Source organism: Lutra lutra, chromosome 6 (genome assembly GCF_902655055.1).
Source record: "Lutra lutra chromosome 6, mLutLut1.2, whole genome shotgun sequence".
NCBI classification, from domain to species: domain Eukaryota; kingdom Metazoa; phylum Chordata; class Mammalia; order Carnivora; family Mustelidae; genus Lutra; species Lutra lutra.
The window spans coordinates 86,914,745-86,937,647 of record NC_062283.1 but is presented as its reverse complement, the minus strand read 5'-3'; the positions used below and the strand labels follow the sequence as shown (position 1 = coordinate 86,937,647).

Here is a 22,903-nt window from a genome sequence, read left to right as displayed (position 1 = left end):
TTTCAGAAAGCATCAGTTATGACCTATTCTACAGTGAAATAATCTATACAGATGTTATACAGATAGATGTACATATTGTGGAGGGTGAGAGAGGGGAAGAACGCAAGAACTTGTAAGTAGCTTCTGTTTCTAGTATCTGAATAACTAGGTCTTTGTCAATATTTCTGCGGATTTTTATTTTATGGCTGCCTTCACAGCACTAGGAGTTAAGTTAAAGTAGGGTGTTAATGTGAAACCTTGAAATCCAGTCAGTTGGCTTTTGTATAGAAAATTCCCCTTAAACAACAGAAACAAGTATTCATAATTGTTTGATATTTATTTTTGTTATCTGTATCCATGTAGGCCACTTTAATTCTTTCTGAAAGGCATCATAATATCCAAAAAATAAATATTTAGACAACGCTTTTTATTTTTTACCAGTTTAAAAAAACTCCTTTTTTAAAAAAAATGCATGTTTAGCATAGCATAATACTTAGAAAATACAGTTTCACAAAATGAATATGATAAATATCAAAATCCTGCTCTCCTGTATAACTGTTGCTTATATCCATGTTTATGTGCTTCTCCGCATACCCACTCAGAGCTCAATGTGAAATTGTGGTTGGCAATAGGTAACTAGCAAGTATAGAAAAACATGGAGTCAGTAAATGCCATTAAATAGTTAAATCCAGCTTTACTTTCCATTCATAACAACAAAAAACAATAAAATGTTAAAAGGACGGTTTTGAAAAATAAGGCAAAGATCATATAACATAATTTTTATCTGTTGATTCATTCATCCCTGGCTCATCTACTACTGTTAAGCTTTCCGATATCCAATTCATAGAGCACTTTTCTTTCACAGCTTCAGTTTCTCTTGTTCTTTAAATAATCTTTGAATATTTAGGAGTAAATTGTCGAGAGTGCTGTGAAAGGAAGTCCAAAATATGTACTGAAAAACAGCAGTCAGACCCATGAAAATCTAAGTATAGAAGCAGCTACACTTCCATCTGAGAACAGTAATTGGTATTGAGGAACGAACATCTGTCTCTGAAAGGGTGGATTGTAAGCAGGTCTTCTCCCTTAGTAATGGTGCCCGGCCCTTACCTCATCAGGGTCTGCAGGGAGGGAGTGCCCATTATTACAGAGCTGTGCTTTAGTTAGAGTGTGTAAATGAAGTCGGACATGAATACAGTGATCAAGGACCCAAAATTTTTAATAAGTGCTATCTCACATTCATGGGTGTTGCAACCAAGGTTGTGACTAAAAAAAGCGATCCTTTTGTATATTCATTATATTGCTTTATAAACTATTTGCCTCCAATTAATAATATTTTAGCAATATTTCATCATGGCAGTTATACTTCTGTATATAATTTTAGTGTCTGAATTCCCTTTATTAAATGTATATACCATAATTTATTTAAATGAATATTGTACAATTCTGCTGTTACATATTTTTTCAGTATTTTAAGCAGTACTTCAATACACATCTGGCTACTCTTATGCAGTTTATTTCTTAGGAAAAAGTATTTTGAAGTTCAATGAATCAGGCCAAAAAAAAAAAAAAAAACTAAAAAGAACCCATCACTTTCTAATTTTCCTTTTTCCCCCCTTTATTCCTTCTTATTCGTGAGGTTGAATACATTTTTTTATTGGCCACATAATTATTCTTTTGTGAATTTTCTATAGTGGTCCTCTGCCCATTTTTGTTAGATTATTTATTTTTAATTCATTTTATGGGGACTCTGCTTGTTAAGAATATTAATCCCCAGGGTACCTGGGTGGCTCAGTTGATTAAGCATCTAACTCCAGGTCCTGGGATGGAGCCACATCTGGCTCCCCGTTCAGCAGGGAATGCTTGTCCTTCTCCCTCTGTCCCTCCTCCCATTTGTGCGTGTATATGCATGCATTCTTTTTCTCTCAAATAAATAAAATCTTTTTAAAAAAAAGAATATTAACCCCTTTTATCACTAGCTGTCATTTGCTTTTTTTAGTGTGAGCAGCTTTTTTATTAGGGTACAATGATATGCAATAAACTATGTTTAAAATGTACATTTTGATAAGTGTAGACATATTTAAACACTTGTGAAACCATCATCTCAATGAAGATAACATATCCATCATCTCTAAGTTACTTTGTGCTCCTTTGAAATCTCTCCTTACCTCCTCTTTCCCCCAGGCAATCACTATGAATTAATCTCCATTCTCTAGAATTGTATATAAGTGAGACCATTTATACCATGTACTCTTTTTTTGTCTGGCTTCGGTCACTCATAATTACTTTGAGACATCTATATTTTAGATTTTATCAATAGTTCATCCTTTTTATTTCTGTGTATTGTTTCATTTTTTGATAGATCAGTTTGTTTTTCTGCCTACCTGTTGATGGTTGTTGGGGTTGTACCCAGCTTTTAACTATTAGAAATAAGCTGCTAAAAATATGCATCTGCAAGTCTTGGTATAAGCACGTGCTTTCATTTCTCCTGAGGAAATTCCTAAGAGTAGAAGGGCTGTATCCCATTGAAGATGACCATTTAACTTCTTAAGAAGCTGCCAGACTTTTTAAAAAGTGGTTAGGCCATTTAACCTTCCTACCAACAGTATGTGAATGTTTCAGTATATCCATAGGCTTGCTAAAATTTTTTTAAAAGATTTTATTTATTTATTTGACAGACGGAGATCATAAGTAGGCAGAGAAGCAGGCAGAGAGAGAGGAGGAAGCAGGCTCCCTGCTGAGCAGAGAGCCCCATATGGGGCTGGATCCCCGGGCCCTGGGATCATGACCTGAGCTGAAGACAGAGACTTTAACTCACTGAGCCACCCAGGCACCCCTAGACTTGCTAAATATGAAGTGGTCTGTCTTTTCCATTTTAGCCCCTCTCATAAGTGGGCAGTGCTATTTCACAGTGGTTTTAATTTGTTTATCTTTTGTGACTAATGATGTTGAGCCATCTTTTCAGGTACATATTTGCTATCCATTTATCTTCTTGAGTGAAGTGTCTGTTTAAATCTTTTGCCTGTTTTTTAATTGGCTTCTTCGTTTTCTCACTATTGATTTTTAATTAACAGTTAGGTTTTCTCTATACAAGCGGTGCTCAGTTAGATACATAATTTGCAAACATTTCCCCCAGTCTTTGTCTTGCCTTCTAATTGCTTTCTTGACAGTTTTCAAGAACAAATGTTTGAAATTTTGATGAAGTGCAAAATTACCAATTTTTTTCTTATATGGATTTTTGGTTTTGTATCTACAAACTTTTGCCTAATCCAAGCTCACAAAAATATTCTCCATTGTGTTCTATGAAAGTGTCTTATGGTTTTATGTTTTACATGTAGATTCATTTTGAGTTATTATTGTACATGGTATAAAGTATATATCAAAGTTCATTTGCTCACATATGAGTATCTAATTGTTCTAGCACTATTTATTGAAAAGACTATCTTTTTTACATGGAATTCCCTTTACACCTTGTCCATACATGCTAGGCTCTTCTCTGTTCTCTTGTTCTATTTGTTTATCTTTATGCCAATAATGAAGTGTCTTGATTACTGCAGCTTAATGGTAAGACTTGAAGTCAAGTTGTACAAGTCCCCTTTGTTCTTTCTTCAAAGTTGTTTTAACTCTTCTGGGTTCTTCGCATTTCTGTGTGGATTTTAGAATTTGACAATTTCTCCAAAAGTGACCTACTGGAATTTCAAGTGGAATAACACTGAATGTACAGGTCATCTGAGGAGAATTGATATTTTAACAACACTGGTTAGTCCAACCATGAACATAATATATTTCTTTATTTTAGGTTCTTCTTCAGTTTCTCTCAGCAGTTTTGTAGTTTTCAGTATGCATGTCTTCCACACCTTTTTTAAAAAGTATTTTTATTTTTGAGAGAGAGAGGAAAAAACAAGTGGAGGCGAAGGGGCAGAGAGAGAAGCAGGCTCCCTAATGAGCAGGGAGCCAGTGAAGGACTCTATGCCTGGGATCATGACCTGAGCAAAAGGCAGATGCTTAACTGACTGAGCCACCCAGGCGCCCTCACATTCCTGAAGTATGAAATATTTTTATAGCATTGTAAATGATATATCTTTTAAATTTCCAATTTCGTTTTATTACTTGAATATAGAAATAGAGTTATTTCTGCTTACTGATCTTGTATCCTGGAACCTTGCCTAAAGTTGATTATTAGTTCTAATGGCTCATTGTTTAGATGCCATTCAGATTTCTTACACAAAGTGGGGCCAGGACCTGAGATTGAGCAAGTCTCCTTAAATTTTTTTCCTCATGTACTTCACTTGCCTCGCCTTCATCTTAGCTCTGTATAGATGATCCTATCTGTAAAGAAAGATGGTTTTATTTCTTCCTTTTATACATTCTCTCTCCTTTTTGGTAGTGTCAAGCAGGAGGCACATCTGGTCCTTTTTACTCTTACTTTGGCCAGAGTTAGAAGAACTGTATTACTTATCATTTGCTTTTTAATTTTGATTATGATAGTTTTTTTATTTTAATGAAGACTCTGTAAATGTTTATGTAGCAAAATCTGTCCATCTTTTATGTTGACAATTCTTAACATTTTCTGACTCATGCAGTCCTTTGACAAATAATCTGATAAAAGTACAGATCTGATTTCCAAAAACATTTATACACATTCATATTTCTGTATGTAACTTCAATAGTACACAGAATCCCTGAAGTCTGGTCTATTGTTTCCCTATTACAAATCTTGATTATATCAGTTACTTTTCATGTTATGTTTAGAAAGGCCTTCTATTTAAAATTATATAATTAAAATACTTTTTAAATGATCACGGTATTTTTTTTCTCCTTTTAATATTCAAACAGGTGCTTACAAATTTTCAAATTCCTTTAGTTTAAATGATCAAATAAGATAATATATGTGAAAGCCCTCTAAAAACCATAAAATGCAGGGGCGCCTGGGTGGCTCAGGGGGTTAAAGCCTCAGCCTTCGGCTCAGGTCATGATCCCGGGGTCCTGGGATCGAGCCCCACATCAGGCTCCTTGCTCAGTGGGGAGCCTGCTTCCCCTCTCTCTCTCTGCCTGTCTCTCTGCCTACTTGTGATCTCTGTCTGTCAAATAAATAAATAAAATCTTTAAATAAAATAAAAATAAAAACCATAAAGTGCAATATATATGCTGTTGTCCTTGTCATCGTCATCATCATCAAAAACATTCACCCTGTTGACCATCTATTCCATGCTGGATAATTAAATCCAAAGAAAGAATTATTTTAAGAAATAATTTAAACTATGAAAGTACTCCTACATACATGGTCTGTAATGAGAGAAGACGAAACATTGTAAATATTCAGTAATAGAAGAAGAATGCATAAATAAATAACTGCTTCATTAGATGAGTTGTTGTAAAGGACTTAAAAATGGTAATTACAGAGTAGTAAAGATATGAAAGATGTCTGTATTTAAAATGAAAAACTTTACATTTTATTCACATTATGGTACCTTGCATAAAATGTACATATGCATAAAGATTAAGAGGGGTATAGAAATATGAAAACAGTTGTTTTAGGGAGATGGGTTTGTAAATAATTATTTTTATTATTCTTGCCTTTCCTTTAGTTCTACTCTGTATGCCTTTGAGTTTTTGTATTAGATACTTTCTGTATACGTATAAATAAATTAGGCTCCCATCCCAGATTATTGCTTACCAGACCGAGATTGCCATGGCCTTCAAGGCTCGGTGATAATACTGCCTGACGTAAATTATCTGTGACATTATTTTTTCCTTTTTTGTGTTTTTATAATATTTTAAAAACTTCCCATTTTGTCAGTCATGTTGTTTTCTTATTACCCAGTTTTTAAAATGTATTATGTGGTTTCTGATCATTTATTTAATGCTGTAATTTCATGGCTTAATTATTTCATTGTGCTTTTGTTGTATTGACTTGAACTATTTATGGATTTATTTTTCCAGCTGCCCAGCAAGAGGCTGAAATGTTCAAATGCTACAATGGAACGTTTCCATTACGTGGAATACACCAAAGTCAAGATGCTTTATGCACCTATCCTAAAGGGCCTCACCAAGGCTCTTTTCAGATTGATGACTGTGTCCATGCTGAACGTTCTTCAATGAGGATGCAGCAAGTGAAACAGAGACTCGATTCTGTCACAGTATGTATAATAATTTTATGCAGTTGAGAAGTTGGAAATTTTAAAACAGAATGTTGATTCTGTTTCACATTGCCGTGACAATAAATACTAATTCAACAAAGTAAGTTAATTATTTTAAAATAGGCTTTCTTGTGCTTTTATAGTTGCTTTGTGGTGTTTGTTCTGAAATCACTCATTGCAGTAAATAGACCAATTTAGGATAACCTACATGCTTTCTTGAACTGATACTTCTATAAAAACCAGCCCAAGACCTGTTTTGCTGTTTAAAAATGGAAGCGTATGTATGCATATGTACAACACACACAAGCACAACAAACACCAACCTGGGAAAATATTTATATAAAATATGTTAGGAACAGCCTCCTTAATATGCAAAACTAAACAATAAAGAAAATTAGACCTCCACAAAGAAATTGATAAAATTATAATAAGTACATACTTCCAAAAAGAGTGGATACAGATATTCCTTAAGCATATTTAGAAGGTCTGTTATCTCACTACAAGAAAATAAGTGCCTCAAAAACCAGGTGTTGACCATAAAACTGGAAAATAGATTATGAAAATGAGGAGGAGGATGCTTAGTTAAAAATATTGTGCTATTTATCCTGTTATTTATAAATTACTACACAGTCTTTCTCAAAGGTAAGATGTATGGAGAAGCTTAAATATCCTTAAAAATATTTATGCTCTTTGACCCATAGTAGTTCTTTTAGTTAGCCTTGAGCTCCTTGAAGACAGGGACTGTGCAGACTCGTTCCTTGTTGTGTACTCACCTTTTGGCACAGTGCCTAGGACTTAATAAATATTATCCCTTTCTCTCCTCCTTTGATAGGAATCTTTACCAGTTTTAAACCAAACATGTCAGGAGCTACACTGAGGCACCTTTAGTTAGGACTGTATTTACTTTCTCTCCTTTTCTCTCTTGAGAAAATTAGAATTTCAGGTATATCAGACTGCAGGTTTAGTTGGAATAGCAGAGAAATATTTTTATTCTTCTCAGTATAAATTTTAGAATATACACTATGAATTAGTAAGTTTATATCAGTGTTATAGTGCTGTGTGTTTTAACATTTAATTTAATTGAATAATGTATGATGTTCCAGTTTTTAAAAAGAAGTAGAAATAGACAAATTGAGTTTTGAAAATTAGAGGAAAATCTTTCTTCACTAGGAAGAAAAGAAGTGTCCTCTATCTAAAATTTTACATGAAAAAATGATTTTGCAGATTTAAGAGAAACTGACTTACAGATAAAAGAATAGGTTTCCTACAATCTGTTGATCTTCATACTATAAAAGTTAACATCCTGGAATCAACTCAGTCTTGTAGCTTTTCTTTTCCATCATCTTACATAGCTGTCATCTTCAGGTAAATGAAAGGATATATGAACAAAAGAAAGCAGATGTAAAGGAAAAATCAGAAAGATATTTTTTAAGATATGACATCAAAGGCATGGGGGAAGCACATTGGTAATTTATTGTAAGAGAAAAATTCATTTCTCTTAGAATCAGTAATTTATTTAGCTTTTATCACATCTTTCTTTTTTAAAATTATTTAGAGTATATCCATTTGCATGGGATAGAGGTAGATCGAGGCTACCTTTGGATTTGAAAACTTTGTTTGCTGTATTTTTTTGAAAAACTGTATTTTTCCCACGTTGAGACAATTCACTGAACTTTTTTCCAAATGTTATCTGCGGTGGGTTTTTTTTCTGCAGTGGGTATATAACATGTATGGGAATAAAAAACAAAAGTTATCTTTATTCCCATGGCAGCTCTGTTCTTTTTATATTTTGCAAACATTTGAGGTTGACTGGATTTTTACCTTTTGTCACAAAGTATTTTTCTTGTTTCCTGTAATTTATTTTGGTAGATTCCCAATTTTTTTTGTCAGGTTATTACTTAATCCATTAAAGACTATAACACTGGTCTAACAGAGAAGTATAATAGAGACTTACTTCTGTATTATAGATTATTTCTATAATATAGAATTACTTCTGTATTATTCTGTATTACTTCTGTATTCTGTATTACTTCTTTCTTTGTAACCACAGTAAGAATTTCTTAAATAAAATATAGTGCAAGTTTAAGGTATGGGGGTGTGGCTGTGTGTGTGTGTGTGTGTGTGTGTGAATTGCATAACCAATTTAGTTCAATTGGCATTTAATAGGTGTTTACTGATTAATGAGTAACAGATACAAAAATAGAGAATTCTGTGTTCTCTATAGCTTTACCATGTAGTCCTTTTGCTGTTTCCTATATAAGAGGTTTTTATGTACTGTTAAATCCTATTAGCTAGGATCTTGTTGAGAATTTTGGCATCTGTGTTCATCAGGGATATTGGTCTCAAATTCTCCTTTTTGATGGGGTCTTTGCCTGGTTTGCGGATCAAGGTAATGCTGGCCTCATAGAAAGAGTCTGGAAGTTTTCCTTCTGTTTCTGTTTTTTGAAACCGCTTCAGGAGAATAGGTATTATTTCTTCTTTGAATATTTGGTAGAATTCCCCAGGGAATCCATCAGGCCCTGAACTCTTGTTTTTTGGGAGGCTTTTGATCAGGGCTTCAATCTCGTTACTAGATATTGACCTATTCAGGTTGGCAGTTTCTTCCTATTTCAGTCTTGGAAGTTTATAGGTTTTCAGGAATGCATCCATTTCTTCTAGGTTGCTTAACTTATTGGCATATAGCTGTTGATAATAATTTCTGATGATTGTTTCTATTTTCTATTTTCTTTTTTTTTTTTTTTTTTTTTTTTTTTGTTAGTCGTGATCTCCCCCCTTTCATTCATCATTTTATTAATTTGGGTCCTTTCTCTTCTCTTTTGGGTAAGTCTGGCCAGTGGCTTAACAATATTATTAATTCTTTCAAAGAACCAGCTTCTAGTTTCATTAATGTGTTCTACTATAGTTCTGGTTTCTAATTCATTGATCTCTGCTCTAATCTTAATTTTCCCTTCTCATGTGTGGGTTAGACTTAATTTGTTGTTGATTCTCCAGATCTTTAAGGTATAAAGATAGTTTGCATATTCAGGATTTTTCTGTTTTTCTGAGTAAGGCTTGGGTGGCTGTGCATTTCCCCCTTAGGACTGCCTTCACCATATCCCATAGGCTTTGGATCAATGCGTCTTTGTTCTCTTTGGTTTCCATGAATTGGTTCCTCAAAAAATTAAAAATAGAGTTACCCTATGATCTGGCAATTGCACTACTGGATATTTATCCCAAAGATACAGATGGCATTTACCCCAAAGGTACAGAGGTAGTGAAAAGAAAGGGCCATTTGCACCCCAAAGTTCATAGCAGCAATGTCCACAATAGCCAAAATGTGAAAAGAGCCACATATCCTTCAACAGACTAATGGATAAAGAAGATGTGGTCTATATATACAGTGGAGTATTACTCAACCATCAGAAAGGATGAATACCCAACTTTTGCATCAACATGGATGGGACTGGAGGAGATTATGCTAAATTAAATAAGTCAAACAGAGAAAGTCAATTATCATATGGTTTCACTTACTTGTGGAACATAAGGAATAGCATGGAGGACAGGAGAAGGGGAAAATGAAGGGGGAGAAATTGGAAGGGGAGATGAACCATGAGAGACTATGGACTCTGGGAAACAAATGGAAAGTTTTAGAAGGGAGGGTGGGTGTGAGGATGGGTGAGACTGGTGATGGGTATTAAGGAGGGCACGGATTACATGGCACACTGGGTGTTATATGCAAACAATGAATCACGGAACACTACATCAAAAATTAATGATGTACTGTATGGTGGCTTACATAACACACACACACACACACAGAGAGAGAGAGAACAGGTTTGACTGTGTTGCTGCAATAGCAGTCCCTGGAAGGCATCCTGCAGCCCAGATAGGATCTCCTAGGTAGACAGTATCTTGAGAGCATTGACAAAATTCATTCTAAGGTTTTAAAATTTGTTCCTGTCAGTGCATCCAGACTTGCTCAGAATCTGGGTTACCTACTAGGAGTAATCAGTCTTAAAAAATTTATTTATAAACCTAAAAAAAAAAATCTTATAGTGAAAAGTTTATCTTTCCAGTTGCCTGCCCACTCAAGACTACTCTCCGTTTTTAAAATTAATCTGAAACCCAGGTTAATGGTTACAGAGTTGATTATTAAGCAGAGTCATAGGAATAGGGATTAGATGGGTTTGGTTTAAAGACATTTTATGGTAGCTTTGAAAAAAAAAAGGTTAATTTTCTTTGCCCTATAGGAGATTTCACCTAATAATGCTTGTTTGGTGCTAACCAACATCTGTATAATTATGAGTAATAATTGACGTAATGAATTCCTGGGCTAATTGCTTTACATGTTCATCATATTTAATCCTCAAAACCATCGTATAATGTGGGTGCTAGTATTACCCCCATTTTTTTCTATATACAATTTTTTTTTTAATTTTATTTTTTATAAACATATATTTTTATCCCCAGGGGTACAGGTCTGTGAATCGCCAGGTTTACACACTTCACAGCACTCACCATAGCACATACCCTCCCCAATGTCCATAACCCTACCCCCCCCTCTCCCAAACTCCCTCCCCCCATCAACCCTCAGTTTGTTTTGTGAGATTGTCACTTATGGTTTGTCTCCCTCCCAATCCCATCTTGTTTCATTTACTCTTCTACCCCCTCAACCCCCCATGTTGCATCTCCTCTCCCTCATATCAGGGAGATCATATGATAGTTGTCTTTCTCCGATTGACTTATTTCGCTAAGCATGATACCCTCTAGTTCTATCCACGTCATCGCAAATGGCAAGATTTCATTTCTTTTGATGGCTGCATAGTATTCCATTGTGTATATATACCACATCTTCTTTATCCATTTGTCTGTTGATGGACATCTAGGTTCTTTCCATAGTTTGGCTATTGTAGACATTGCTGCTATAAACATTCGGGTGCACGTGCCCCTTCAGATCACTACGTTTGTATCTTTAGGGGTATTACCCCCATTTTATGGAACTTGAAGCTGAGGTTTCCAGAGCCCCTGCTGTATTGCCCATGTTACAGAGATGGCAGGCACTGGAGCTGAGATTCAGTCCACGCAGTCAGACCTCATGACCAGTCAGTTTCACCTTCTCCTTTTAGGGATCAAATTACTAATATCCGTTAGACAGAATGTCTCTCCCTTAGAAATTTTTGGATAAAAAATTGATGTTCCTCATTCTGTTTTCTTTTTTCCTAAACTCCACATTCATCATTACCGTTTTTCTTTTCTCTAATTCTTTTGTACGCTGATGATACATGCTAGCCAACCCTTTTGGAGTTGAGTATTTTTTTGTGTCTCCTTAGCAGAAATTTTCAAATCATTCATTATATGTTGACTTTTACTAGTTTCTTTTTCAGAAGTGATCTTCTCTTGGCCTTGTCCCATGAATTCTTGGCAGTTCCTTCCTGTAGCTCTTTCAATATGGATCATATACTTTGCCACTCAGTAAGGTTTATTCTTAGATTTCCTATGAAATAAATTATTAATGTGGGAATTATATTTGTGGGCATTGTTATTTATGGAGATAATTATAAATGGCAATTAAATCTGGGTGTGTCTTTGAAACTTGTTAGTGCTCTTGTAGAATTTTAGTGTTTACCAGTTTATTATTATTGTTTGTCATTAAATTTATTGAAGCCATATGTCCTTCTTGAAACAGATACATGTAGGCTCTCCAGGGTCTTTATCTCAGTGCCTTCTGTTGTGGCAGGTTAGATTTACCAAGAACTCATTGAGTCTCTTTAATTCACAATACAGAGTGACAGGTATAGGGTAAGAAAGAAACTCTTCCAAATGTTGATTTTGGTTATTAAAAGATTAATATCAGGATGTATTGAGAAGAGTTGATAATTGTATTAAAGAGAAATTATGAATATTTCCCTGCTTAGTGTATTGTTTTTCTTTTAGGAGGTGATACAAGCCTGTGCTGCAAAGGTAAATAATTTTTATTAGAAGAAAGATAATTTGGACGCCTGGGTGGCTCAGTTGGTTGAGTGACTGCCTTCAGGTCAGGTCATGATCCCGGAGTCCTGGGATCGAGTCCCACCTAGGGCTCCCTGCTCAGCAAGGGGTCTCTTTCTTTTCCTCTGACCTTCCTCCTCTCATGCTCACTCTCTCTCATTCTCTCTCCTTCTCAAATAAATAAATAAAATCTTTAAAAAAAGAAGAAAACTTGAAAACCGTAGCTTTGACTGTGATGTACCAAAGAATTGAAATGTACCATTCATACTTTTAAATAGGACTTTTACAAAAGTTAATCAGATGTGTATTTTCCTTATTTCAACTTGAATTTATCAAGGAATTACATATAGGAATCTGAGAATTTAGCAAGTACCTTCCTATTTTTGAAGATTTAAGAATATTAAGTGATAGGGATATACTTTTAGTAAAGGACCTGCACAGTCATTTGATCCTCTGAAAAAAAAAATTATATATGATACTTAATAGGTAAGCGACACCAGTACAGTTCCAGTGGACGTATGCTGAGTAAATTGTGTAAGCCTTGAAATGCATGTAAGCTGCACATGAATAGCAATGATAGACTGTGCTGGTAATGCTCTTGATTATTTATGCCAATGTTTCACACTTCTTTTCCCATTTAGCTATGTAGCAATCCTGAGACACAAATTAGATATTATTGTTATTCCAACTTTAGAAAGGAGAAAGCTGAGGCTTATTGATATTAAATAATTTCCTCAAGACCCCAAAGTTAATCTAAAAATAGTAGCATATAAAAAGGCTCTGATTATTAAATAATTTCAACAAAATTGTATCCGAGATGCTTTTAACACAGCAGCTTTCTTCCTTTTATAAGCAAGTTTATTTTATATCCAACCTTTAACTCAGTTCTCAAGAAAATAAATGTTAATTTAAAAGAGTTGGAATGGCACATTTGTCCTTCCCTCTTCTTCTGTCTACTCCCAAAATTCAGTTGAATAATTAAACATTCATTCATTTATGAAATGTAATTATATCTGTCACGAGGTGAAAGGATGAGACCTTCAGAACAGAATTAGACGGTGTTTGTATGTTCAGAGACTGCTTTATGTAATAACAGTGCAGCGTAAGCATTTTTTTAATTTAGTAGACATCTACTACCATGTGGCAGGCACTTCAAATACAGAAGTAAGTAGTAGGCTATTACTTCTTTTCACATGGGGCATCTTATGGAGGAAACATGGCAGAAAATACTGGGCTCACCCCATCACTGAGCTGTCCAGTATCAGTGAGGACCCATCACTTTTTTACCTAATCATCACAAACAGGATAATGGGATATAGACAAGGGGAAGGAAGATGGCGGGGGAGGGGAAGAGAACAAGCTATATTCTGACTTGGGCTGCAGATGTTCAGGAAACTTGTTCCTGATAGCAATGATTAGTATGACGATTATAACTCTAAGATTGCTGAATCTTCTTAAATATACATAGTATATAAAACCAAAGTCCAAAAAATAACTGATTTTCTGACTAGCAATTCAGAGGTATTTCTCTTTAACAAATAAATACCCACGCTTCTTTTATAAAACTCTTTGAATGTCCAGTAGTAAAGTGTTCTGCATGTATTTGGCAAAGGTTTATGGAAACTCTTATCTGCTAATATGGAACCTCTCTGTGGATGAAGGATCTTGTTCTATTCATCTTTGTATCCTAAGTACTAATCAAAAGTAGAATAAATGCTCATTGAAATTACAGTGACATATTTGGAAGTATTTGGAAAGATTAACCTTACTAGTTACTTTAGTTATTTTTTATACATTTTATTGAGAGATAATTCACATACCAAAATATTTACCTTTTTAAAATGTGCTGTTTACTGGTTTTTACCCTGATAACAAAGTGTGCAAGTATCACTACTATTTGATTTTGAAACTTGCATTCCCTCCAAAAAGAAATCCTCTTTCTCTTAGCAGTCCTTATTCCTGTATGTTTATACACATACACACATACACATACACACACAAACTCCTGGTAACCACTAAAACACTTTTTGTCTCTATGGGTTTGCCTATTGTGGACATTTTATATACATGGAAGCAAATAATATGTGGTCATTTATAACTGGCTTCTTTCACTTAGGATAAGATTTTCATAATTCCTCCATTTGTCACATGTTATAAATGCTACTTTTAATTGCCATATATGATTCCATTATATAAATGTATTACATTTTGTTTACCAGTTCATCAGCTTATAGACATTTGGGTTGTTTCCACTTTGGGGCTATTACAGACAATGCTACTACGATCATGTGTGTACACATTTTTCTGTAAGCATATGTTTTCATTTCTTGGGATATATATCAAGGAGCAGAATTGCCAGGGCATATGATAACTCTGCATTTAATGTTTTCTAAAACTACTAAACTTACCCAAAGTGGTTATACCATTTTATATTCCCATCAGGAATGTATAAGGGTTCCAGTTTCTCCCCATTTGTGCCAACACTTGTTATTTTCTGTCTTTTTTAGGAAATAGCTATCCTGGTGGGTAAGAAATGATACCTCATTGTGCTTTTTTGATTTGTGTTTCCCTAATGACTAATGGCACTGAACATTTTGACCTGTCATTTTTGTATCTTACTTGGAGAAATATCTGTTCAAATCCTTTGTGCATTCTTTAAATTTTTTTTTTTTTGTCTTTTTAATGTTTACGTTTTAGAGTTCTTTGTATGTTCTGGATATAAGTCTCTCATCAGATAGATGATTTGCAAATGTTTTATTCCACTTCGTGAGTTGCCTTTCCACTTTCTAGATGGTGGCCTTTAAAACAGAAAGATTTTAATTTTTATGAAATTCAGTTTATCTGTTTTTTTCTTTTGTCACTTTGATTGTGGCGCCATATCTAAGAAACCATTGCCCCGAACTCTGCATTCCAAAGATTTAGTTCCTTTTTTTAAAATTTTAATATGTTTAACATTTAGGTCTGTGATTATTTTGAGTTCATGTTTTTCTATGTATAATGCGATGTAGAGGTCTAATTTTATCCCATTGCGCGTGGCTGTCTAGTTGTCTCAGCACCATTTGTTGAAAAGGCGATTCTTGCCCCATTGAATGGTCTGAGCACCACTGTCAAAAGTCTTTAATCTTGAAAGCAAAGAATATTTCTGCATTTCTCTTCTGTTACAACCAGGATAGTAAATATTTGCCAAGTATCCAAGTTTCTTCTTCCCTGAATCCCAGCCAAAGTTTTATGTTGTTGAAAATTCATTCCTTTTTTCTGTTAACATTCTTTAATCCTTGCCTACTAAGTATGGTGTGTTTGTGTGCACGCGCACGTGTGCTTGGGATATAACGGTGTATAGGCACATTTTGTTATAGGGAGACAAACAATAAAAAAGGAAATAAGACAATTACAGATAGCAAGTGATGTTGAAGACAATAAAAATAGTCCCCTGGGACAGAGAGTGACTGGTAGGTAAGGCTGCCCGTAGTAAACTATTCTTCTTAAAGACCTCTCTGAGAGAAACACTTGACAAGGAGCAGATCCTGTCCTGAAGAAGTCCTCATCTAGAGAGATAACTGGCATGCTGGAGAGCAGAAAGAAGAGCACTGTGTATAAGTAGTAATAGTGAGCAAGCAAGGGGAAGCAGTGTTTGATGGCCAGGTTGGGAGAGGTGATCAGGAGCTCATGCATGTCTGTTAGTGTGGAAATGCAAGGGAGGAATAATTTCCCTTCTGTCCTAGATTCTGTGGCTGGTCTAACAGTTAAATTGACTTAAGAAAAATAATTATGTCTATATGGGAGCCCCACAAAGATAGGAGACCACAAAGCTACCAGGCAGTTGAGGCTTTTCTACCATCTTTACTGGAGGAAAGGAATAGGGGTCGGGGCTTCAAAATGGGAAGGCTGAGAGGGGAAGCTGAGAGGAGGAACTGTTTGGTAAATGAAGGAGGTGAAAAAGTTTTCTGGGCACAGCTCTAGAGACCAACTAGAGGCCCCTTTTTAAATGTAAATTTCTCTTGTTAAAGGGCAGCTTCTATACTTGTTCTCAGAGCTTCTCTAGTATCTGCAGTTTCTCAAAATAATCCTTATGCCAAAGAGGCATATTTGAGGTTGACATGTTCTGCTAAACCTTCAGTAAAGATTTTGGTATTGGTTTAATCAGAGAAGCAGTGATGGAGATAATTAAGTTGGGGAGAATGTGAGAAGAGATTTTAAAAGGGGAATAAATCTTTCAAGTAGAGAGATCAGTTGGCTGACTTTTATGGTAATCCAAGAGGAGATGGTAGCCTGGACTAAGAAAGATAAAAGATAAACAGATAGCTATTAAAAATTTTAATAAATAAGTAAGTTTATTTATGTATTTTTTTAAAGATTTATTTATTTATTTATTTGACAGAGAGAGAGAGAGATCACAACTAGACAGAGAGGCAGGCAGAGAGAGAGAGAGAGGGGGAAGCAGGCTCCCTGCTGAGCAGAGAGCCCGATGTAGGACTCGATCCCAGGAACCTGAGATCATGACCCGAGCCGAAGGCAGCGGCTTAACCCACTGAACCACCCAGGCGCCCCTAAATAGTAAGTTTAAACAAAAAAATTGATTTGAATGGCATAGTCCCAAACTGGAAGTGGTTAGAAGTGCTCCACAGGCAGGAACTGAGGAAAAACTTTTATAGAAGAAAGGCTGAAGCAAAGCAAGGAAATTATAGATTGGCCATATTTTAAAGCCTAACTGGCTGTTGGTGATTGGTTGTCCTTAGGTTTTGATTTTGTAACCTTGAGGTATTTACAGTCTTAGATTTGGGCTTGTTTCTGTAGCCTGTAAGCCTAGGGACCATGGCATTAGAACTGCCTCAGACTCTTGGCCTCCTGTTTAATTAATTTACCAGTGGCAATAATGAAGATGCAGGCAGTGGACAGAATTGCGATACATTTTGGAAATAAATTTAACACAGCTCGGTGATGGGTTGGATGCGGTGTAAGTGAAGAAACTGTTGTCACTTCCAGCAATTGTACAGATGCTAGTAGTGCTTTTTAAAGAGGAATGCTGGAGTGGAGGGAGCAATTTTAGGAGTGGAGTTTTGGACATGGATGTAGTTGTGTAATAGACAATTGAATTTCTGAGTCTCAAGACTCAGGAAAGTCGGGGCTAGTGCTCTATATTTTTAATCTGTCAGATTGGGTAAGATCACCTGGGGAGAGACAGCTAAAAACCTGAGGCACTCGTCCAGGAGAAGGGGATGTCAGGGAAGCCTAGAGGAGAGTATTTCAAGAAAGAAGAGTAGTAAACTGTCACATGCTACTGAGAAAATGAGGAAATGAGGATAGAAAATTGACAATTGTATTTGGCTTGATGGTGTCCTTTGGTTACCTTGATGAAAACCATTTCAATATGTGACAAAGACAAAAGCACAATTGAAATGGGTCAAGGACAAAATGGAAGCCCATAAATTTTGACTGGGGAGCAAAGAAACAGGGACTGAAGAGGAATCTTAAGTGGACAATATTAAAGCATACTTATCTGCTGATTGGGATAATTCAGTGGTGATGGAGAAGAATTACCATGGAGGTGGTAATTGCTGGACTCAAGTCCTTGAAAAAGTGAGAGGAGATGTAGTCCTGAATGCTCACGGAGACACTGGCCTTAAGAGAAGGGATTTTTCATCCCTTCTGATTGGCACATAGGTAGAAACTGGGTAGATGCTTACTTAGATACAGATTTGATGATAAGAAGCTGAGAGTTCTCATCCGATTGCTCGAAGATAGTAACTGGTATTAGAAGTGTTGTATTGCTCTGAACTGATAGAGCCCATAAATATCTACATATGAATTTATAATTTACAAATTTCCTTGCTCCTTTCTTTGCTTGGGGTTGGATTGAAGTATATTAGAAATGGTATTAGCTGGAATCTGTTTCCATTAAGCTTTGTATTATTCCTCATAAACATAATTAATTTGTTTTTCTTATGTTCCCAAACATATTTATATTCATACCTGGCATGTGATATAATTGGGCCTACTCTTCCTTAAATTATCATTAATTCTGCCTGTCTTTGTGAATTCAATTATGAATTCCCTCAGGGAGAAACAACTCTCTTTCTGCTTTCTCTCCTTTTTCCTTCCATTCTGCCATGCTCCCTTCCTCCCATCTTCCCTCTTCCTCCCTGTTTTCCCTCCCTTCCTTCTTTCCTTTTTTTCAGCTTTATGTAGTATTGCCTCAACCTCTGATCTTGTATTTTTGAATTTTCAAACTCCTCTGTCAACTTATTAATGCCATGAAACTCTATTTGTTTGTTTGTTTAATTATTAATATCCCCTACCCAAGATGAATATAAGGGCAGCCAAGCTAAAGTTTATTAATTATATTTAGTAGAATAATTTTATTCAAGTAAGGTAATAATTACAGTCAGATATATCTTAGAACATTTGTTCACTGAAAAGTAAAAAAGTTTAAAAAATAGAGAATCCAGAGAAGATAATTTTTTTAATCTCCTAAAAAAAGTTTGGATATTTGAGATTTGAATAGAATAATGGTATGCAGTTTTTTGGACAGTTTCTTTTTAATAATTTGTTTTTAATGCTTGTAATTATTTCTTCATGTCATTCCAAAACTGGATAATAGCAAATCAAGTATTGTTATTTTGACAGTATTTGGGAGACTGGCTTGACTGTAGGAGTGGTACAGGCCACAATAGGCCACTAAAATTACGGAATTTCATTCCTGGAAATTTTAGAAAAAGTCCTTGTGTTAGGAAAAGCCAGTTTTTCTCCCAAGTGTCTCCTTTACTCTTGCACTGCTACCAATACCTAAAACACTTCTGACACCAAATGTGCTGTGGTTTTCCCCACACCAAGTGGTTCTCTGCGATCCCAGCTGGATGTTCTACAATTTGACTCCGTTTTGACACTGTATACCTGGGGATGGTAGCAGATTGGCAGATCCCACAAGTTAAGGACTCAGTCCCACAGTACTTCACCTGCTCTCCCTGCCCCCACCCCTGCCATTTCCAATGTCATTTGCAGGTCCAGGTTGTTACCTGTGTTTCTGACCAATCAGCTATAAATTGGAAACATGACAGTTCCTCAGGTTCAATTAATTTGCTGGAGCAGCTCACTAAGAACTCAGGAAAACAAATTACTTACTATTTGCCAGTTTATTATAAAGGATACAGATAAACATCCAGATGGAAGAGCTGCATAGGGCAGAGTGTGTGGGAAGGGTCCTGGAGCTTCCATGACCTCTGTAGGCACACCGTTCTCCAGCATTCCCGTGTGTTCACCACCCTGGAAGCTCTCCAGACCCCATATGATGGGGAGTTTTATGGAGGTTTCTTCAGGTAGGCATGGTCAGTTATAATTTCATTTCTAGCCCCTCTCCCCTCTCTGGAAAATGAGGGATGGGCTAAAACTTCCAAGTTTCTAATCATGGCTTGGTCTTTCTGGAGAGAAAGAGCACACCAAGAGTCACTTCAGCAGAACAAAAGACATTTCTGTCACCCAGGAAATTTCAAGATATGTTAAGAACTCAGTGTCTGGAACCAGAGTCAAAGACCAAATACTAGAACAAAAGATCCTCCTAGTAGTTTTATCACTTAGGAAATCACAGGGTTTTAAGAGCTCTGTGCCAGAAACTGGAGCCAGAAGCCAATATTTTTTTTTCTATTATTTCACACATTCATTTCTAGATTTAAATTTGAGTATTAAACCACGTATTTTAATGTGTTCCTTACATTTAAGCCTTTTATTCTCTAATTCCTATCATTAAAAAGTTAGATTTGCGGGGTGCCTGGGTGGCTCAGTCAGTGAATCGCTTGCCTTTGACTCAGGTCATGGTCCCAGGGTCCTGCGATCAAACCCAATGAGCAGGGAGCCTGCTTTGCCCTCTCCCTGCTGCTCCCCCTGCCTATACTCTCTCTCTCATGTCAAGTAAATAAATAAAATCTTTAAAAAAAAAAAGATTTGAGAAGTCTGAAAAATAAAAAGGTTTAAAAGAGAATCCAGAGAAGATAATTTTTTTAATCTCCTAAAACAAGTTTGGGTATTTTTATCATGAAGAGGTAAAAACTAGGTTGAGATTTGCACAGAATAGTGGTTCAACACAAATACCATGTTAAGTTTGGGCAAGACAGTAAACATATACTCCTTTCACATGTATATTAAGTCATTTGACTTCCATGCAGTTCTTATTAGTGCTATATGAGTTATTTACTAAAGAAAGATGAACAAAAACTGGTTCTTTACCCTCAAGAAGATTACAGTTTGGTGGATGGTAATTAACTAAATACATAAGCACACCAAAGTGTTACTGGTGTTGTGATAATAGAAGATAGAAAATACACAAGACATAGTGGAGAGACAGGGAAGGGAGTAAATTCTCCTGGGAGAATCTGAAAGGCTTTTCACACATGATGTAATACTTGAGCTAAAGCTTGAAAAAGGAGTTGGCATCCACCAGGAAGATGGAGCCTAAAGGAAAGCCCATTCCTGGAAATGGAACAGTAAGAGCTGAGTCACAGAGACATGAAACAACCTGGCGGGTCTGCAGAGCTCCATGCATTTTGTTGTAGCCGGAAAATAAGGAGCGATAAGGTTGGAGAGCTAGGTAGTTGTTAGAATATGGAAAGCTTTGTATGTCAGGCTAAAAACTATGGACTTTACCTAGTAGAACAACTGATGGTGGGTTTTAACCAGAAATGTTACTGAATAAAATTAGTATTTTAGAAAGAGCATGTTGTCAGCAGTGCAGAAGAATTAGAGAAACAGGAGATAGGGAAAACAAATCCAGAGGCGATTGCAGTAGTTTGCAAGCAGAGAGGAAGGCCTGACCCAAAGCACTGACTGGAGAAAGAATGAGGTCAGATGTCAGAGCACTGAATTGATTTCATGACTGATTCTCTGTGGAGGGTGAGATGGCAGTGTAGGCTTCCCACCTTTCTGGCCAAGGCAACTTAGGTAGATAGCAAAGCTTTCCTGAGGAAGTAAATAGTCGAGGAAAAGTTGGTTTAGTCTTGAACCTACTGATTGGAAGAGTTTTGGATTTAAAAAACGTCTTGTGATGAGCACTGGGTGTTATTGAACACTACTTCTGAAACTAATGACATAATCTATGGTGGCTAACTGAACATAATAATAAGAAAGGGAGGGAGGGAGGAAGGAAGGGAAAGAAAGAAAGAAAAAGAAACATCAGCATAGTTGGCAGATGAAGTGATGGAAACAAATGTTGCTGCCCAGGGTAAGCTTGCAGTGTGGGGGAAGAGAAGGTCCCGTGGGTCTAGCAAACAACCCTGATAAGCAGTGGCAGGATAAACCAACAGAAAATGGTTTTCCAGAAACAAGAGAGGAGAGTGATGGGCAGTGTTGGAGATCCTAGCTGCTTAAATCAGTCTGTTAACTGACCATTTGAAGTCTTGGGTGTGGTGACTTTAACTTCAGATTTAGTCTTCTGGTGGAGAAAAGCTTAGTTGTACTTGGTTGAGATTGAATGTTTAAGTTAAATGGGTAGTAGTTATGTGCTGTTTTTCAAGGAGTGTAGCTTTTAGTGAAGCTTAAGGAAATTATGGAATCATTGAGAGAGTTTTTGATTGTTTGCTATTTGTTTTTATACTGAAGTAAAAGATCTGTGCTTATATCCTATAAGGAAACAGTCAGTAGAGAACTTGAAAGTAGAATTAGGAAGAACTTTAAGTATCCCCAAGGGAATAGATGGAGGTACTAATCTCAAACAGAAGGACACTAGAAGAAAAGACATTGAAGGTGGAGGCAAGATGTATATTCTTTTATAGGTTTGAAAATGAAGATTTCAGAGGGTTGAAGACCAAGTTTTCTCTATGAAGTAAGGAAATATGTTAAGAAAAGAGGCAAACAAAGGTTTGAAGAAAACCAAAATATATTGAGGTAAATTGACTGTGACTAAGGCATGTTGTTGGGTAGATGGTTTGAACCAGCACCAAATCTTAATTTTAAGTTTTACACAGGGGAGTCCCATTAATCAATTATCTTGCACTACCAGTCCTTGGTATATATATATCAGAGGCTCAAAAAGTCTGCATTAAGTACTGAAAAACTGAACTTCATTATAACTGATTCAAATTGGAATTCTGGTTTTAGTTCATGCAGCCGTGATGAACTGATTTGAGGGGAGATTTTCTGGCACCTTACCCCACTGTAGAAATTTCTCTTCCAGCAGGAACCATGTTTCTTCCTAATCCCTCACGTCACTATAGTAATTTATAAGGAAAATATCTAGAGAAGTAGAACTCATGTTTGAATTTCTCTTTATGACCAAAGGCTACTCATTTGTTAGGTCTTACCTGGAAATCACAAGAACTTAAGCTACTTTAAATTTATGGTGCTAGAATATTGATAACTGCCTTCAGTTGCCTTGAATCTCACTGTGGCTCAGGTTTTCTGTTTCATTTGTTCTTTAATTACTGGGATTCTAATTTTTATAATAGACATTTGTTTTGCCATAAAACATTTCCTGGGTATTGGGGTTTTTTTTGCAACCAGAACCATCCTCAAATTAAAGTATTAACTGTATTGTTTTTCCAATTTAATGGAAAAAAAAACAGCCTTCTGCAGGAAGAAAGGGGAAAAATTTGCAAACGTGAGTATATAGACAGTATTATCATGTTTCAGGTTACAATTTAAAACCAATTGGAGGTGTCTTCACAGCTTGAAATTTTAAAAACAATTCTTCAGGTGAATGTAGCATGTGATCTAAAATCAGCTAAGATGATTAGGCTTATAAGTGTATATGAAAATGAGTGTTACATATCTCCCAAAGGTTTCATAGTTTAGCTAATCACCAAAAAAGAAATTAATTGTTAGCTTGTTCAGTGTTG

The 22,903-nt window shown here is 35.9% G+C and overlaps 1 protein-coding gene across 10 annotated transcripts in view; it reads left to right on the top strand.

Annotated features, from left to right (window-relative positions):
• The window catches only part of AHI1 (Abelson helper integration site 1), a 214,339-nt gene that overhangs the window by 71,705 nt on the left and 119,731 nt on the right, over window positions 1–22,903 (top strand). For 9 of the 10 annotated variants that reach the window (XR_007128105.1, XR_007128106.1, XM_047733430.1 and 6 more), the window contains exons 18-19: window positions 5,920–6,116; window positions 12,030–12,056. Coding sequence is in view for 8 of the 10 variants with exons in the window: in XM_047733430.1 (XP_047589386.1) it covers window positions 5,920–6,116; window positions 12,030–12,056 (224 nt within the window). In the remaining 2 variants the exon portion in view is untranslated. The remainder of the gene's footprint in view (window positions 1–5,919; window positions 6,117–12,029; window positions 12,057–22,903) is intronic. The other variant, XM_047733429.1, reaches the window with a different exon arrangement.